At 42.6% G+C, this 20,042-nt stretch overlaps 1 protein-coding gene and 2 long non-coding RNA genes across 7 annotated transcripts in view; 2 read left to right on the top strand and 1 right to left on the bottom strand.

The window, feature by feature from the left end:
• Nucleotides 1–1,717, top strand: part of Lasp (LIM and SH3 domain protein Lasp) — a 33,166-nt gene extending 31,449 nt beyond the window's left edge. For all 4 annotated transcript variants that reach the window (XM_034982715.2, XM_034982713.2, XM_034982716.2 and 1 more), the window contains 2 exons: nucleotides 155–202; nucleotides 784–1,717. In XM_034982715.2, coding sequence (XP_034838606.1) covers nucleotides 155–202; nucleotides 784–921 — 186 coding nt within the window. In that variant the 3' untranslated portion in view covers nucleotides 922–1,717. The remainder of the gene's footprint in view (nucleotides 1–154; nucleotides 203–783) is intronic.
• The window catches only part of LOC138404311 (uncharacterized), a 132,195-nt gene that overhangs the window by 76,436 nt on the left and 35,717 nt on the right, over nucleotides 1–20,042 (top strand). The window lies entirely within an intron of this gene.
• On the bottom strand, nucleotides 3,101–5,507 carry LOC138404330 (uncharacterized). 2 transcript variants are annotated; one of them, XR_011238332.1, is made up of 2 exons: nucleotides 5,362–5,507; nucleotides 3,101–4,805 (listed from the first exon to the last, which is right to left on the bottom strand). It is a non-coding gene; the product is annotated as an uncharacterized lncRNA (long non-coding RNA). The 2 variants fall into 2 exon arrangements; XR_011238331.1 differs by having other exon boundaries at nucleotides 5,221–5,507.

Here is a 20,042-nt window from a genome sequence, read left to right on the forward strand (position 1 = left end):
TTAGTTTAGTTTAGAGATTGTGTACAACAGAATCGGCCCCATTATAATAAAAATTAGTTATGCTAACCTTAGTACACCGGTTATCACTTGTAAACATATTTCGTTCCTATATTAAGTAGCATCATTGCTTCATATTTTTCTTGTATATTTTCAGAGGGTGTACATCGCGATGTACGATTACGAAGCGAACGATAGTGACGAGGTGAGTTTTTGGATATATGTTTTACTAGAGATTTAGGTTTTATAAAAATCCCGTGGGAACTCTTTGATTTTCCAGGATGAAAAGTTGCCTATGTCAATTTCCGGGATGCTAGCTATCTCTGTACCGAATTTCATATAAATCGGTTAAACGGATGGGTCTTCAAGTATCCTGTGGGAACTCTTTGATTTCCCTGTTTAAAAAGTAGCCTTTCCCCGGGATGTAAGTTAACTCTGTACTAAAGTTCATCAAAATAGGTGAAACTGTTGGGCCGAGAATTGTTACCTGATAGATAGACATACACACTTTCGCATTTATAATATTAGTATGGATTTCTACTTTCAAGTAATTATTCGATTCGGACATGTTTTTTATTAATAGGATACAATTTATAGTAATTTTTTTTTATTTTTTTTATTTGACTAACCAACAACATTTACACATACACAAGTTTACATACATAATTAGTAGTTCCTTCGAGGCTATGGGAGTCAAGCGTGTCTATTTTTAATTTTAGTTTAATTACCTCTTATCTATGACGCCGCCATTTTGAAACAAAAGTATAATTTGTCCGGTGCCCCCAGGTGTCGTTCCGCGAGGGCGACTACATCTCGAACGTGACGTCGATCGACGAGGGCTGGATGACGGGGCAAGTGCTGCGCACCGGCCGCACCGGCATGCTGCCCGCCAACTACGTGGAGCGAGCGCCCGACCGCCACTGAGACCCCGTACACCGCCGCATGCTCACACTTAACTGATAAACTGACATATATGCAGCCAGTTGTAGGTGTAGGATATCGGGGGGGAGGGGGCATTAACATTAGCAATGGGCGACTGTTGCAAAAAGACGATCACACACTACACTGACGTACATTTACAAGTAACGCCAATGTACCAGCTCAGAAATCTTACTTTTTTAAAACAACCGAATAGCAAAATAATTATGTAAAATACTAGCTGATGCCCGCGACTTCGTTCGCGTAGATTTAGGTTTTAAAAATCCCTTGGGAAATCTTTCATTTTCCGGGATAAAAGTATGCCTATGTCACTCTCCAGGTCTTTAACTATATCCATGCAAAAAATCACGGTAATCCGTTGCTCCATTGCGACATGATTGAATGGCAAACCAACAGACAAACACACTTTCGCATTTATAATAAGGGTACTGATTCTATAAAACTAAAGAAAGAAATTCTTGCTTGAATCACATTAAAATTCTATGTCCAAAATGTATGTAAAAATATTTGGCGCTCGCTTCGCTCACGCTATTTGCTATTGTCGCATATATTGAAGAATACATTCAATACATGAATATTATAAAAGCTTTATAAGCTCTATATTAGCTAAATTACCATATTTTGCATTTAAAATAAACCATAAATCAAAATTTTATTAATCTGCCCCCACCCCCCTCTTTTTAACCCCTTTATTTCTAACACACAACTTTAAAAACCTATCCTAAATACACTTATTTTTCATTCACGGTATCTGGAAACGGTACTGAAAAAAAACCTTATACCGAGAAATTTTTAACTGACACATTACCTTTAAAATCCATAATATGATTCGTACTGTATAAAGAAAAATAAGTTAAAATATATTCCGCTAAGAAATAAGGTGAGATCTATAGAGCTGACTGAGTTAAAACGAGACCGAGCTATATCTGGCACATAAATCTGTCTCGTTTTAACTCAATCTTGAGTCTGAGCAAAGTCAAAGTGCGTTCTATAGATCTCAGCCTAAGAGAGAGCGCGCACTGTGGCGCGGCGAGTTGCGTTGCGTTTTAAAATCCGTAAAGAAATTAATCCATTAAAATACGTTGCGGAATTAATTCCAGAGTGCGCGCGTTTCTATGTAACTAGTTACATAGTTCACAGATTTTACGGGGGAAAAACGCACGGAATGTTACCGTAGTGCGCGCTAGCTCTAACGGAAGCGAAAATATTTTGTGTGACGCCTAGTTTATATTATTTAATATACTTACTGTATTTTATTATTTTACAATTGTTCTAGAATAGAATGATAATTATTGTTTTAGACCAAGCAAAATAAAATACAAACTCAAAGCATTTTTTCGGTCATTCCATTTGCTTCTACATTCTAAAAATATTATTTTTGATGATAACAACACTAAAGATTATGGAAATATGGAAAACGTTCAAATAAAGTTCAGTTTTTGAGCTGTAAAATATAAAATGTTTTAATTGGCTACTTAATTTCTTTTCTTTATTAATTATGTTAGCAAATGTTATTTTTAAATACACAATTTTCACAATATTTATGTAAAGTCCCGCAAATTGCTATTGCGCTGGAACCATGTCTTATTAACATCAAAATAACGTCATTTGACGTATATTTAAGTAAAAATATACCATCAGCTCGAAACTTCAGTTTAGCGCTGACATCACTAAAATGGCGTCCACGCGCATTAGCAATTTGCGGGATTTATACGCTCGATGTTGTATGGTAATTTATAATTTTTGTACCTGGTCACACTGAAAACCGGTCGCAATATTTTAAACGTTTTGTAAATAAATATAAAATGTAGATTTAATGAAAATGTTTATGGTGTAATACCATATTTTTATATTATGTATATTTTTCTAGAGAAGCATTTTACAAAAAAAGTTAAAAAAAACTACGAAATATGTAAGCATAATAATTAATAAGCATTTTGATTTGGGCACGTTTTAACACATTCCGTTGTTTTTTAAAGCAATTTGTGGTCGATATATAATATGAAAGAAGTCTATTTTTTTAATATAATTAATATAAAATAAAATATTATACTAAATTTTGTTCAATATCTTCTTTTATATTTTATATCAGTACATAAATAATTGTTATTTCCATACTTCATAAAATAAGATTTGCCAATTAGTTTATATTGTTTTTTAAACATAATAATATTAAAACTGCTTATTTTATTGTTAGTTGCAAGTGTTATAGCACATTTTGGCAGTGGCATAACAATAGAATGACAGTTCTGATAATACTTGTGGGCCCTCGAGTCAAGGGGCCTCACCTACTTAAGGCCCCTCAGCAAAGACACGAAGGGGACTGAGTCCCTTCCAATAAGGGGCCCTTAGTAAATGATAGTGATAATACAAAAGAACAAAAAATAGGGCCCCATTTACACAGGGGCCTGGCGTTCTATTGTTACTCTACTGTATTTTAGGTTAGTCATTTCATTTTATTTATTTTATTTTACTTGGGATAACACTGCCCTTAGAGAAATGTTATGTCTATAAAGTTAAAATCTCAGTTTTTTGTAGTGAAAGCATTATAGGGCAGTTTTATTTGGTTCTTAGCCGATACATTGTTATTATTTTAAGCATTTAACCACATCACAATTTTGAAGGCTTGACTTTTTAATATAAGAGCGAGATTTTTGGAAAATATCCATTATGTTCCTTCCTTACAATAGCTATTTTTTTTATAACTTTTTGTTATATTTTTTCAGAACTGGCTTTAATCGCAACTATTCTTATGAATGTGATATTTATTTCTCGGACTAAATGAAATAAAAACCGGCGTTTAGTGATCTAATCCTGACTTAGCAAAAATACCGTCTAGTAAGGTGCCAACAATTTCAAAAAATGTTATGAAATTGTTGCCACCTTGTGTCACAGTGTTACACAGGGGGGTGTGACTCAACGGGAATAACCCTATTTTTTGATTAGTCTGTGTTTTTTTTAAATATTTTTGTTTATAAGTCTCGCAAATTGCTATTGCGCTGGAACCGTGTCTCATTAACTTTGAAATGACGTCATTTGACGTATATTTAACTAAAAATATACCATCATCACGAAACTTCAGTCTAGTACTGACGTCACTAAAATGGCGGCCACGCGCTTTAGCAATTTGAGGGGCTTGAAACAGCTGGGCTACGCCCAAAAATGACTTAGTATGTTTTGTTTCCTCGCTCTTTATTATACAAATAAACACAATTTACACGATCTTATGTATGGGAACAGTATTATAAGCCGATCCGATGTTACAGTGCCTTTGTAATATTTAATAAACTTTAAGCAATAACAAATTGTTTTATTGTACGTACCTAATCTGACGTACGTAACTACCTGAATCGCCTTGGAGATCAGATCGGAGAAAACTGACCTTAATGATCAACCTCTTTCGGAAGTATGTAACTACTCGCATAAAGTATGAATGTATGGTGTGCGTAAAAAGCAGTCAGAAAAAAAAAACAAAATTATCATTATAGGTAAGTCAGTGTATGTGTAAAGCCAGAAGAAGAACAAAAAAAAAGGTCAGTGTATCGTTTCATGGACCTGGCTTGTGAGAGGTCGACAGTTGTTTTTTGTTGTTGTGCCTTATCATGCGATCAGTCGATGGACTATGAGCAGATTGGTTTGAGGACAGGTTGGCGTGATTGGAGACAACTTCCCCAGCGGGAAAACTCCATGAGTCTCAGCTAATTATCCAGTATATGCTTTCTCTTTAATCGACGGATCGCCTGCGGCATTGTCAACTGCACTGCCAGACGATTTGGATGGTTAGTAAGTCTTGTTTTGTAGTTGCAACTATAGCTTTTGATTTCTTCCTTTACTGTGTTGATTTTTAAGTGCTCATGGAGTTCCGATATCTGCAAGAACCATGGCGCGTTGGATAACCTATATAATTAATACTAGTATTTTGCTCGGTGCTCGAGCTGCTAAAGCAGCTCTCGAGATTCTGCTCTGCGCTGATTCTCTCGCCATTTTGATTATTTTTCTAGCTCTCTGCCAATTTAAAAAAAGCCATACATTTTCTATGAAAACATAAATTCCGCCATTTTTAATTTTTTTTCTATCCATCGAGTACCTAGACCTTCGGATCTTGATTATGTTTTGCTTAAGAAACCACTCTTCCATCTTTTATACCCTCCCTCCGAGATGGACACCGATGAAAGTATGGCGGCCATCTTTTTTTCACAATTTTGAATTTTTTTTTTAATATTTGGCAATTGGATGAGGTTTCGAATGACATTTGCTCGAGCACCGCCCACCTATCTTCAATACCTTAAGCGTGCTCTTCACCCGTCTCCGAAATCCTCAATCATCAGCTCTCTCCATGTTTTCTCTAAATGATTTTTTGTCTTCTGCATAAAGTATGTATCTTATGTATAAGCTTTGGTATAAGTGAAAAAAAAAGTATCATACAAAATTTTACAGGAGGAAATCTTTGAATATCTCGGCCGCCATCTTGTTTTTACAATTTTTTCAACTTTTTTTAATAATTCTATCTAAATGTGATCCAGTGATCTAAACATTAGTAGGTACTTGCAAATTCTTTGGATCTAAATAAACATGAAATAAACAAAAATAATCAAAGATAATAGATATACCGTAAAACGGGGTGAATAGGTACGAAATCTAACTTCGCATTGAAATTTACGGATGTTTTGGTACTAATTATGATGCTTTAACTGTTTGTAAGCATCTCCGGTTGTAAGAATTCTAAGGAAACATCCAAAAAATATAAAATAACGATAAATTACTGGTATATTTTAATCAAAATATATGCTGTCCCTATTTATACTTGATCCGGGGTGTAACGGAATGGCAAAGGGGTGAATAGGGAAAAAAGGTTAGGGTTGTCAAACACAAGTTAGTCTATCCTCTAATATTACAAAACTAGCTTATGCTCGCGACTTCGTCCGACACAAATTTCAAACCCCTATTTCAACCCCTTAGGGGTTGAGTTTTCAAAAATCCTTTCTTAGCGGATGCCTATGTCTTAATACTTATCTTCATACCAAATTTCAGCCCGATCTGTCCAGTAGTTTGAGCTGTACGTTGATAGATCAGTCAGTCAGTCACCTTTTCCTTTTATATATTTAGATTAGGAAAGTGAAGACTTGTTTGTTTGTAATCGATAAACTCTGAAATTACTGGACTGATTTTGAGAATTCTTTCACCATATTCTATAGCTATTTTATTCAGAAGTAACATAGTAGTATTGTTATTATACATGGCATAGTAGGTATCAAATCTTTAAAAAAAAGCAACCGCCGAGTTTCTTGCTGGTTGCTGCCATTCCGAATCAGTGGTTTGACGATTCAAAAATAAATAAATAAAAATATTTTTTATTTAATTAAACTGTTACAAGTAGTGTAGTTACCTATACTTGTAAAAGTTTAATTGAATAAAAAATATTTTTATTTATTTATTTATTTATCAATATTAAACAGTAAAATGTCATTTAACTAAATTTTACTAGTCGACTACACAAGAAGGAAGAATTTTTTTGAACAATTTAATTAAATATTTAAAGTGACAGCCCTGTCCCTATATAAACCTTACTGTTCCTATTTAACCTTGATTCGTTCCAATTCAGTAAGTATAGCGTTCCTATCCACCCCTTTCCCGTACCTATAATCCCCATGGCAAAGCCAAAACCACTTGGTTTCCAATTTTTTCTTTTTTACAGAAAAATATGTAACATTTAGACAAATCTGCTTTTGTGACGCCTCTTAGATAAATGTTTAATGATTTCTAATAGTTTTTGTACTGTTTTATTCTGGTACTGCGTCAAAGTAAACAAAGTTTTGAGACCTACGGCTTAGCGTGTTTTGAACAACGTTTTTGCAATGCCGCTTTCGTTATTTTAATGTCAATTTGTCTCTGGTTCAGTGCTGCCAAATAAAAGATCAAATATTCTACTATAGGGAAAAACAATGCTACCAAAATTCTAAGCTGTTTTGGGTATTATTTTTACGTTCAAATCTCATTCCCAGTTTTGTCCCTATTCACACCCCGGTTCCTATTCACCCCGTTTTACGGTACGTCAAATGCCACAAGCATAGAGTATGCATAGAGTAGTGACGACCACAGACCAATAACATATAGGATAGGACTTTGCCCGTAGCGTTGACGGACGCACGTGTTAGTGAGAGTTTTGGTGTAGTTTTTGTGCTTTTTTTAGTGTAATAGTTGGTGTTGGTAAGCATATTTGTTTTGTGATTGTCCCAAGGAGCTCCCAGGCTGTGGAAGCATGCACGACGACCCCCTCCACGTTCCTCCTGACCCAGGGGAATATGTAGAAGTACAAACTACCCCGCTGCCCTCAACATCGGTCCCCCAAGCGGGCCGTAAACGACCATCTGATGAAAGCCCCCCGTCTGCAGCAAAGAAACCTATACCTGACCCCGCAACCGCACACCCCTCGGTCCAATCTATTTATACCCACCCGTCTCTTTCCGAAGCCCCCTCGAAGTACCTAGAAACAGACTCAGGCCCCTTTATTGTCTACGTTTCCCGAGCTGTAGCTGATCCCTCGGCTGGCACCGCGCTCAGGGCAATTAAATTTGGTCAATTTTTATTTAAAAACAAGATCCGATCCATAGTTAACGATGGAGTGAAAAGCGTCGGCCGCAATAAAGTCTCGGTAGAGTTCTCATGTGCAGAAGCTGCGAATAGTTTTCTCACCAACCCAGTAATTGAAGCAGCAGAATTTAAAGCTTATATTCCGACATTCAACGTCACTCGGATGGGAATGGTTCGAGGTGTACCAGTTGACTGGCACCTCGACGAATTCGTTGAATCCCTCGAGCTCCCCTCTGGTTGTGGGGAAGTTCTTAAGGCAAGACGACTGAACCGAAAACAAGTTGTAGATGGCGTAGTGGCCTGGATCCCGACCCAGTCGGTTGTTGTTACTTTCAGGGGGCAGATGCTCCCTGCGAAAGTGTATTCCTATCACACATCACTCCCAGTAGAAACCTATATATTCCCTACGATACAGTGCCTGAACTGCTGCCGGTTTGGGCATATAAAGACCCAGTGCCGCTCCAAGCCTAGGTGCTTTAAATGCACACAGCCACATACTGGTGATTCTTGTGAAACCACTCCGGACAATGCAATGTGTGTACTTTGCACGGGTAAGCATCTAGCCACAGATAAAAGCTGCCCAGAACATAACAGACAACAAGCTATCAAAAAGGCCATGTCCCAAGATAACATTTCCTACAGTGAAGCCTCATCCCGTTTTCCCCCTAGTAGGCCATCCTATGCTGAAATGACGAAGCAAATGTTTGCCCCTCCTACATATACTCCCAGGCCTAGTCCTAAAACCCCCTCACAGCACAATACTACCTCTCCTAGATCCTACCGGGAAACCATTACCCGTAGTCCTCGCCCCAGAGCACCCGTAGCAAAGGGATACGACAGGCGAGCTCACCAAAGTATCATTGGTACACCCCCCTCCTCCGTCAATAATGGTTCTGCCATAAATAATAATGATCAGGGTTTTACCCATAACACCAGTGACAATGATAACCTAATCTCCATCCTAACTAAATCTTTAGTAAATATCATAGAAAATTTCAATAATCAAACATCACCGCCCAACGCAGCCCAAATTTTATTCAAAATCGTTTCTCTCCTACAAAACGGACTTAGTGAAAATAATGCAATGGAACTGTAAAAGCCTGCGCAGTAGAAAACATGAATTAGCTCTATTAATAAATGAATACAAACCTGTTATTCTTGCCATCTCTGAGTCATGGCTAAGGCCAGGTTCCCATTTTAGGGTCTCAGGTTTTGCTTGTCTTAGGGATGACAGGGATGATGGGTATGCAGGAAGTGCCATACTTATCCGGCGCTCCCTCGTCTATTCTTCCATAACCCTTCCCCCTCACAGTCAGCAGATTAATGCTGTAGCTGCGAGAGTCCTTGACATTTCCTTTCTTTCCTTATATATTCCACATCCCCTTCCTTCACTTATTCCAGAACTTAAATCTATCATTGCAGCTCTTCCCCCCCCCTGTTGTAGTGATGGGAGACTTTAATTCTCACCACACAGCGTGGGGATCTCATTCATGTGATGGGTTTGCTATTCTCTTGTTGGAAATCTTTGATGAGCTTAATGTCTGTATTCTCAACACCGGTTCTCCGACAAGAAGAGTATACCCAGATCAAAACCCAAAATCTGCCATAGACGTATCTCTTGCTCTCTTGCTCTCCCTAGCCTCACTTATCTCCTGGGAAACCCTCACAAGTACGCATGGCAGTGATCACTTCCCTGTCCTTCTTTCTTTGGCCCGCAGGTCCATCCCAGTCATAAATCCTAACCCTCTCCTTAAACATAAGCTCTCTAAAGCTCAATGGCCTTTTTTTTTTTTTTTTTTTTTTTTTTTTTTCGAGGGGGAAATCTTCTTAAGATACCCAATCGGGTTATGTGGGATTTGTACCCACTAAAACCCCCTCGGTGGCCCTCCTCAGCGCGTTTTTGAGAGGCTCCGGGAACTCTAAAGAACGTACGCCGGTGCCTCTCTCGCGCGACGCCCGTTGGACACATCCTCGAGAAAGTGCAGCCACTCGCGACTTCGAAGTCCTAGCGCCAGGGACTAGTTATTTAACTGATCAGGACGTTGATCAACGCCGCCCTGATATCTCCGCCTTCGAGCAGGATCAGCGCGCTCACGAACCCGCTCGGCGGCCTCCTTCTTGAACATTACTGTTTCACAGAAGGAGACCACTGCCCGCCATGCTTCATTGTCTTCCAGCATTGCCGCTATGACGGCCGGTGGTGACAAGTCTCTCCCTATGCAGCCGACCAGTGTGCACCGCTCGGGCTCCCAGGCAGGGCACTCTTCAAGCGTGTGCTGTGCGGAGTCCCTGTCCTCTTCACAGTGATGACATCGCGGGGTCATCTCGCGACCGATCCGACACAGGTACTCACCGAAACAACCATGTCCGGTAAGTACCTGCGTCAGTCTGAAGGTTACGCTGCCATGTTTTCTCCCCAGCCAGGCTTCGAAGTTTGGTAGAATGGCACCGACAGTGCGTTGACGTGCGTTTCTCTCCTCGTCTAAACGCTTGCGCCAATTTACTAATGCTTGCCGGTGCGCTTGCCGTCGCAGAATTCCGGTATTCAACCCGTCTGCACTCCTCTCGCAAACTGCGCGGGTCTGGGTATACAGTCTCGCATCCATGTCCGCCAATATATCCAGAGGTGGAAAACGAGCCAGAATAGTGGCCGCCTCGAAGGATATGGTGCGGTATCCGCGTGCAACCCTTATGGCTATCTTGCGCTGTACGCTATTTAGCTTCCTCCTGAGACGCTGGACACCTGAAAGCCTTTGCGACCATACAGGCGCCCCGTAAAGAGCTATTGATCGTACTACCCCGGCGTAAAGTCGACGAACCCCTTCCGGTGGCCCCCCGAGATTAGGCAGCAGACCGTGCAGTGCACCAACTACTTTTTGGATTCTGGGGACAAGGCGCTCAAAATGTTCTTCAAATCCCCATCTGCCGTCCAAGGTAAGACCCAAATATTTTAGGTATTGTCCTACCTGGACATCTACGTCACCCACGCGAATCAACAAGCTGGGTGGTTCCAGACGCCTGGGTAGCCCGTGGAACCATAGTGCCTCTGTTTTATGAGGCGCTACTTTAAGTCCGAGTTCGTGGATTTTACCCACTACGCAGGCCACACCGGCCTCTGCAAGCCTTAATGCCCCCTCAAATGTGTCGCCTTCGGCTAGCACCATGGTATCATCGGCGTAGCACACTATAGTTATACCAGACGGGACAGTAACACGAAGAACTGCGTCGTAAGCCAAGTTCCATAGAAGAGGCCCTAATACGGAGCCCTGTGGAACACCGCAGTTTACTTCTCTCCTGTGCGTGAGACCATCCCGTCCTGTGTAAATAATTGATCTGTCGCTTAGGTACGCCCCGACTATGTTACGCAGGTATGGAGGTACATTGAAGTAAGTAAGAGCATCCCTTATAGTGGTCCAAGGGAGCGAGTTGAAGGCGTTCACAATATCTAAGCTCACCGCTAACGCCACCCCACCGCCCCGGACAGCCCGTTCAGAAGAATCGCGAACACGAAGGATTGCATCTACTGTTGAACGCCCCTGTCGGAAGCCAAACTGACTTTCAGATAAGTCGGGGCCCACACGCGACAGATGGTCGCTGAGACGGGCAGCTATTATTCGCTCGAACAACTTGCCTACTTCGTCCAAGAGACATATGGGTCGGTAAGCCGATGGAGAATCCGCAGGTCTGCCTTCCTTTTTAAGGAGAACTAACCGTGCTTGTTTCCAGCCGGTTGGGAAAATGCCCGATCGAAGACAGCTGTTGAATAGTTGTCTTAACCTGTGTCCTAAAGCCTCCAGGGCTAAAACCCAAGCACGCCCTGGTATGCCATCTGGGCCTGGTGCAGTATTACCAGCTGCTAGACGCCTAATCACACGCTTCAGCTCCTCTTTCGAGACGTTTAGTTCTTCTGACCAGACTTCTAGTAGTTCCATGGTAGTAGAAGAGCTATTCTGGGCCCTGGGAAAAAGAACATCGACTATCCGCTCTACGCAATCTGGGTCAAGGGTTTCAGTCAGTGGAGGGACCCACGGTCTGAGTTTGCCAAGTACAATTTTATACGGGCGCCCCCATGGATCCCTATCCAGTCCTTGGAGCAGTTCTCTCCAGCTCCGCGCTTTAGCATTTGCAATTGCAACCTGTAGTGTTTTTGTGGCTTCCCGGTAAGCAGAGTAAGCGACTGCGGTTGCTTCGGCTGTAGATCTCCGCCTTCTTCTGGCCCTCGTATACTGGCGTCTAGATCTTAGGCATATTCTACGGAGTTGCGCTATGTCTTCGGACCACCAGTAAACTGCCTGATTTTTGGTCTGTCTGCATTTTGGCATCGATGTATTGCATATGCCCGTCATAGTTTCCCGAAACCAGACCGCCTCCCCTTCCGGGTCGGGTAGTACCTCTTGAGACCGTTCTGGCCAGGCTGCGACGCAGGCAGCAGCAACTAATAGATCGCGGTTGAGCTTTTTAAGAGACCAACGTTGCGATTGGCTGCTATTTTGTCGTGCAATATTGTCAGAAGTTCCCGTGGATACTACAAAAACGATGTGGCGGTGGTCTGAAAGTGTAACTACTTCTCCTGCAACCCGCCATCCCGACACCATGCGTGATGCAGAAGGAGTCGCCCATGTAAGATCCACGATCGATTCACCCTGCCACCGCACACAAGTGCTTGTGGAGCCCTGGTTTAGAAGACGTAGGTCCAGTTCCGCCGCCCATTCTTGGATGATGTCACCTCTGCGATCGTCTCGTTTATCTCCCCAGACCCTTGAGTGTGCATTGAAATCACCCAGTACTATAAGTGGGCGGGGTAAACATCTGCGGATACAAGCAGCCAGCTCGTCTAAGTATGCTTCGTAGGCGGCGAGACCGGAGTTGGGAGAAATGTAGCAGCCCAGCACTGCTAGATGCCCCCACTCTACGGCAACATAACCTGATCCTTTCTCAAGAATGGAGCAAGATGGGTCGCCTTGCCTTCCCCCCCAGTATATTGCAACCGTGTCTCCAACGCTACCAAACCAGCGAGGATGGCTGGGGACTTTGTATGGCTCAGCCACCACGGCTAAGGCAACAGACCATTCTGCTAGACTTTGCAGAAACAGGTCCTGCGCAGCCCGGCAGTGGTTTAGGTTGCTCTGAAGAACCCTTAGCTCCGCGTATTTTGCACCTCTTTAGCCTTCTCTGCTGACTGATTGGCCAGCTGATCGCTTTTACTTGGTCTAGACACTGAAGGTTCTTTGAGACCACCTTTAGTTCTGCTACGAGTATTTTTAGGTGGGTTACATTTACCGCCCCCTAGTCTATGGTCCGCTGGTCGACCAAGATCCGCACATACTGGGCATTTTGGCACTTTAGCGTTACATTCGTTGGCCTTGTGTCCCGGTTCCCCGCAAGTGTAGCAACACAGGCTTCTGTCCACCGTATTCGAGCATTGCTTCCGGACATGCCCAAATTCTAGGCAGCGAAAACATTGCAACTGCCTAGCTGCCAACACTTGCACTCTTGCACTGACCCATCCGATCCGTAGATGCTTCTCTATGGCAAGTTTGCGAACAGCTGTAAGTGGGCATCGGACCCAGACCGTGCCCAGCCTGGAGGTGCTATACCGAATCTCCCCGACCTTCACTTGCTCTTCAAGACATTCTGCAGCCTCAGCTATAGCCACTGCTACGTCCTGTTTTGCGATGGATTCATCCAAGTCCATTACCCTTATCTCTCCCGTTTTGACTGGCCGGGCGATTCTAACACCCATGTCTGCGAGAGCCGTCCGAAGCCGTTCTGCCAGAGTGTCAGCCTTTTTGGTGCTGTCAGGACCGGGAACTTTAAGAACGAGGCCTCCTGTAATAGACTTTTTTTGACGAACCTGCAATATCCCGCAGTCCGCTAATTTTACCCGTTGCTTGGCAATTGCCATGGCAGTGGCGTAGTTGACGGTAGCACTTTCGGTCAAAGTAATGGTGACCGCTGCGGTTTTAGGAGCAGGGGGTACCTTTGCCGTCTTCTTCGTCTGACCTGAAGTAGTGGCATCTACCTCTTTCGTCGAAGTAGGCGTCCTTGTTTTTCGCCCCGCAACTTTAGCCCAGGTAGCTGTAGCCGGTTCCTCTGTCTCCAAACATTCTGGTGGTACCGAAGGTGCTTCTGGCTGTGGAACAACCGGTTGTGGTGTTTGAGTATCATCTCTTAGCTTTTTCTTTAATCTCTTGCTTTTCTTACCTTTTGACTGAGGTACCTCCGATGTTTCTGGCTCTTGCTCTTGTGGTGTGACGTTCTTTTGAAGCATTATTTCAGCTCGGAACTCCGCCAATTTTTCATCCATTAGGACAGAAATACGCCGCACCAGTGGATCTTTGTCTTTTCTTGATTCCCCGGTTTGTTGAGTCCATCCTTCCATCCCAGTGTCCCTTTGGCGAAGACTATTTACCTCTGCAGTCAAATTAGTTAGCTCAGATTTCAGGTTGGCTAGTTCTAAACGGAGCTCACCATTTTCTTTTCTTAGCGTCTCCACTTCTGAGTTGGAACTTCTTTGTGTCAGCTCTGATACCGCTGCCATCGCAGAGCGGGCAGCCAGGCGGAGATTTTGTGCGTGAGCGCCCCTCAAATTTCGAGAACTATCTGCAACTTTTTCGATGGTAGACACAGACTCAAAAATGCGGGTCATTATGTCAACAGAGGTGCAGACTTTCAACTCGTCCTGGATGGTCTCGACAGTAGGCAGATCTTTTTTTGCCTTTATACTTGTCGCAGACACATAAGGGTCAGGGGCATGACCGTCGTCCTCCACAGCCGTTTTCTTTGCCTTTCCCGGCTTACATAAGTAAGGCTGCCGCCTTTTCCGCGTTCCGGAAGCAGTTGATGCAGTTGACGCGAGTGAGCTGTCTGACGCATCCGCTTCGCTCTCTTTTTCCGAGGGGCGCGCAGACACACTCGGCCCCTCAAATTCCTTCCTCAAGGGACGCGCGAAAATGCGCGTCTCTTCCTCTCCGCGCGGGCTTTCTACCCTTCTCGTATCAGCGGCGTATGGCGGATTCATCAGTTTTCCGGTTCCCGGTGGGCTTCTCCTGATAGAGTCTCTTCTTGCGAACGGGTTTGTCAGCTCTTCTAGTTTTTTCTGCTTTTCATTCTCTGTGTCTGAATTATTGGCTCCTTGTGCAAAGCGATAGTTGCCCTCCCCAGATACGGTAGGGCTGACTGAACTAGGTTCAGTGTGGGATTCTCCGCAGGGTAAACCAGCTGCGGTACCCACCTGGGGTACATCATTTTTACTATTCGCTTTCATTTTTTGCTGAACCACAGCTTGCTTTTTCTGTCGGGGTGAAGTCCCCTAGGCCGCATCTTACAGGACTAAAGGCACGCCCATGCCTACTGGTTTTGGTTCGCGCCGGGTATTTGATTTCCCCGGTACCACCCATATCTGGGAGGCATTCCCCTATCCACCACCCCGGGGACGCGCCCGATGGGAGATCCAGCGACTCCTCACGGGAAAGCTCAATGGCCTGCATTTGCTGATACTGTTGACATGCTTATTGACGCCCTCCCTTGCCTGGAGGACGATGGGGACTATCAACTTTACTATGAGAACTTTGTCAAAATTTTAAAATCATCAGCCGACCTCCATTTTACTATCAAAAAAACTGAACGAGATTTCTACTCATCACCCCCCTGGTGGGATGATGAATGTACAAATATGATCAAACAACGCAAAGAAGCAGAAATTTCCTACACGATGAATATGTCCCGGAGTAATTTTTTGGAATACCAGCGTATTAATGCTAAAACTAGGAGACTTACGTCTAAGAAGAAAAAAACTGGTTGGGTATCTTTTTGTGAAACCTTAGACCCTCGATATCCTTCTTCTTCTGTTTGGAATAAGATTAAAAGATTTAGAAACTCCCAGTCGCTTAACGACTCACCATCCAATGATTCAAGCTCCTGGTTGGAAGCTTTTGCAGATAAGCTCGCCCCTCCCTACGTCCCCTGTGGGAGTAGCTTCCCTACTCTTACTCCTTTATCATCACCCGATGAAATGGATGCCCCGTTTACCTTTGCTGAGCTTCAGGGAGTTCTCTCCGGACTGAAGGATTCTGCCCCAGGAAATGATGGTATTCCGTACTCCTTCCTTGTAAATCTTAATGATAAGGCGAAATACTGCTACCTTGATATGATAAACAGGTTTCTATTAACAGGATTCATCCCGGAACCATGGAGGACTCAAGTCATAATCCCAATACGGAAACCTGGCAAAGACCCCCTAGACCCTAACTCGTACCGTCCCATAGCTCTTTCGTCCACTTTGGCTAAAGTTATGGAACACTTGGTAAAAAACCGGTTGGAATGGATAGTGGAAAGTAGAGACTTATTGGCCAGGTCCCAATTTGGCTTCAGAAAGGGTCTTGGCACAATGGATAGCCTTGGAATCATTACGACGGATATTCGAACAGTCCTGGCTAAAGGAGAGTACCTAGTGGGTGTTTTCCTGGACGTAGCGTCGGCATATGATAATGTCCTTCTCCCAATGCTCAGGCACAAGTTGCAACAGCTGAGTGTCCCGCCGAGACTTACACGTATCATTTGCAATCTTCTCTCACACAGAAACATTCTGGTGAGAACTTCTTCATCTTCTCTTCCCCCCAGAACCATCTGGAAAGGTCTCCCTCAGGGCTCGGTCCTCAGTCCACTGCTTTATAGCATTTACACTCATGATCTCGAACTATCTGTCGTAAATTTCTGTAACATTCTACAATATGCTGACGACATTGCTCTCTACGTTAGCTCAACTTCCATGGAGAGTATTTCGACAAGTCTCAACTCTGCTTTGTACTATCTAGGCCAATGGTTATCCGATCATGGTCTGTCTCTGTCTACCGATAAGTGTAAGGCCGTCATTTTCACCCGGAAAAGAATCATTCCAGACCCCAATATTGTTTACAATGATCAACACATTGCTCTTGAAAATAAAGCTAAATTCTTAGGTCTGATTCTTGACTCAAGACTCAATGGTGCAGCTCATGCCCAATATGTAAGCCGAAAATGTGAAAATGGTATCAACATACTCCGTGCACTATCAGGGGTGTGGTGGGGATCCCATCAGTATTCCCAAAAACTTTTGTACAATGCCATAGTTCGTAGTCACATAGACTATGGCCTGTTTACTTTAGATCCTATTAACAAAGCGGCTACAGAAAAGCTAAACAAAATTCAATACAAATGCTTAAGAATTATACTAGGCGCCATGAAGTCTTCCCCCACCAATACATTACAAGCTGAATGTGTTGATCCCCCAGTGCAAATAAGAAGCCAGTATTTATGTGACCGCTTTATCAGCAAAGTTTTGCAGCTTTCCTCGCACCCTTTATTGGACAGCCTTCGACAGCTGTCTTGTGTTGTCAGAGCCAACCAGGATAAACCCTTTCTTTTAAAAAGTTTCCTCAAATTTACTTCCCTACCTCATCCAATTGACTCATCTCCCAGACTCCCTCTGTTTTCTTCCCCCTATAAAAGCTTGACTGGTAAACTCCCAATTGTAAATGTAGGTATCCATAAAGATGCAAATGAGGCCAATCATAAATTTAATGAAATCTTACAAAACGACTGGCCTGATTCTCTCACAATATATACTGATGCCTCAAAACTATCCCAGAATGGATGCGTTGGTGTAGCATGCTGGATTCCAAAATACAAAATTAGCATTCAATTTAAGTGTCCCCCAGAAACTTCAGTATTCACAGGAGAGTCCATTGGCATTTTAGAAGCAGTCCTTTTCGTTGAAGCCCATAACATAAGACAAGCCTTAATACTGACTGACTCCTTAAGCTGCCTACAAGCTCTTAAGGATAACCCTTTCCGTAGTAGGGTGAGAGTAGCTATCGTGTTTAGGATCAGGGAGGCTTTATATGCATGCCAACAGAAAGGCCTAAATGTTACACTGGCCTGGATCCCGGGCCACTCCGGAATCACCGGCAATGAGACTGCCGACGCTAGCGCTAAACTTGCGATCGAAATGGGTACTATGAAGCATTTCATAAACCACCCCCAAGATTTCCGTTCCCTAGCAAAAACTGATTTGGAAAGCTCTTGGAACTCAAAATATGCTGAATCGATTTCTATCAAGGGTAAGCATTATGCTTCTATCCAACCTAACATTCCACGACGGCCTTGGTTCTTCTTTCATAAAAAATCGGATCGCTGGGTTACCTCTACTATAAGCCGTCTACGAATTGGTCATGCCTCCACCCCTGTCCACTTGTCAAAATTAAGAGTGCGTGACAACTCCCTGTGTGAATGTGGTCTAGACGAAGGATCAGCCTCCCACATACTCTTCTCCTGTCCCAAACTCCCCTTTAAACTTTACGATATCCTCCCTCCTAAAATTCCCCGCCCTCTAAATGTTGAATGTGTTTTAATGTTAGTGTATAGTCCTTATATTAAGTATCTATGTAAATTTTTTAAAATTAACAAACTAAAGCTATAATTTGTGTATCTATGTCTCTCTGTTGACCTTCCCATGTGTGTGTCTGTCTATGTGATCCCAGTTGTAATATTATATGTAATAGTTATATTATGGTACTAACAATAAATTAACCCTTCTATTACAGTAAACAGTTTAAGATCTTAACTGCACATTTTTACCGGCCAATCTCCTCTGTGTCTCCTTCAAGCTACTTGAGACTGGCAAAGTGCATTGTGCTGACATGGCACTGGAAAAAGCCATATATTAAGAGAAGAAGAAGAAGAACATATAGGATAGTGACGACTGACAATCAAAGGGCATAGACAATATAACTAAAGATCTAAGGCTACTTCACACTATGAAATGAACAAAATATCAATTTTCGGCACTTTACAACGTATTTGGAGCAAAATAATTCAAACCAATTTATTAGTTTTGTAGTTCAGATAACATCGTTCGATATTTCTCGCTAAGAATATTTTTAAGATTAAAGGGGGTAATCATTCATCTAAGGGAAAATCAAACACAATATTTGTGCAGTTCTTGTTATCTTAAATGGCAACACTTACTATTCAACTCAAACGTCATTTTAGACCTTGACTAGCAATACTAGTATCAAGCAAACAAGTATCAACCGCAGGGCGATTGTCTAAAACCTGTAGGGCGATTGTCTAAAACCTGCATCAATCATTATTACAATCTCAATTGTTCTGATTGGCTAAATTTGTGCGATCCTTGTTGCAACAATGCATTGTAGCCAATAGTGAGCGAGCATCAACCAATCCGAGGTGATTGCGATCGTGACATTGTAGCTGTCATTCTCCCGCAATCGCGCAGCTGCATCAATCATTATTACAATCTCAATTGTTCTGATTGGCTGAATTTGTGCAATTCTTGTTGCAACAATGCATTGTGGCCAATAGTAAGCGAACATTAACCAATCAGAGATGATTGCGATCGTGACATTGTAGCTGTCAAACAACCGCGGTAGGGCCACTGGTATCAACTAGTATATAGTGTAAGCATAGAGTACATTGAGTGTAAGTGTGGTGTAAGTAAATTGGTTTAAAGCGAAAAAGGGAGTGCAGCTTAGAAATAGAAAACCTAAAATTAAAGAATCTAAAATTTAGTTTAGGTTTAGGTTAGCGTACAAGAGAATCAATTGTGAAACAGACCCTAAGATATTTGGCAGACAAGTTGATAGATATGGCGGCATCCAGTTACGGTAATGTTGAGCCCATTCCAGCCGAGATTGCGTTTCTGAGTGCACTCGGCTTGATGAAGATTACAACAGAAGAAACAACCGTTACGAGTGTCCCGCTTTCTAAATCACGTTGTACTGACACCGATAAGAGCGCCGGTGGCTCTCATACTTCTGCGAGCGACGAACTGATACTTCCGTATAAGAAGCGTTCCCAGTTCAAATCAGTTGCAGCAAGCAGTACTGCAAAAAAAACTTTTGTGGTGAAAAAAGCACATGTTTCAAAACGTGTAGACCGAGCGAAGAAGAGGAGCCATGCGACATCATTTGATGAACCTAAAAGCATACCAGCAGTAGTCTCTGTTAAGAAGGTGCGGAAACCTGCAGCTCGGGCTACTGGTAAGCCGACCATCAGCAAGGAACCCAAAGATGTGAAGGACCAACAGCATAAAGCGTCACCGCCAGCAACGAAAGTTTCATCTTCAGCGCCCGAATCTAATGTCACGATTGCCGAGAAGATCTCAAAGGTCGGCTGTGCTAAAGACAAATTGCGTTTCTGGGAAAATATATTAGAAAGTGACTTCAAGTCGATGGAGTATACCATGTTATTAAAAAATGGCAAATTCACTGAAGAACAAACCCAGGCTATACAAAAATCATTCCAGTATCTGTGTCGATTGTTTCTTCGCAGGCCTACAAAACATCAACGTTGCATGAAAAGACATGAGTGTTTAGAATGTAATTTTTCAATATCTCATGAGTGCGTGGCCATAAATAAGGTGGAATACTGGACCTTTGGCGGTAACGCTCCATGCATAGATTTTATTACACCTGAGTACATAACCATGTGCCTCTGTAATTTTACCGTCTTTCATT

The sequence above is a fragment of the Maniola hyperantus genome, chromosome 27, assembly GCF_902806685.2.
Source record: "Maniola hyperantus chromosome 27, iAphHyp1.2, whole genome shotgun sequence".
NCBI classification, from domain to species: domain Eukaryota; kingdom Metazoa; phylum Arthropoda; class Insecta; order Lepidoptera; family Nymphalidae; genus Maniola; species Maniola hyperantus.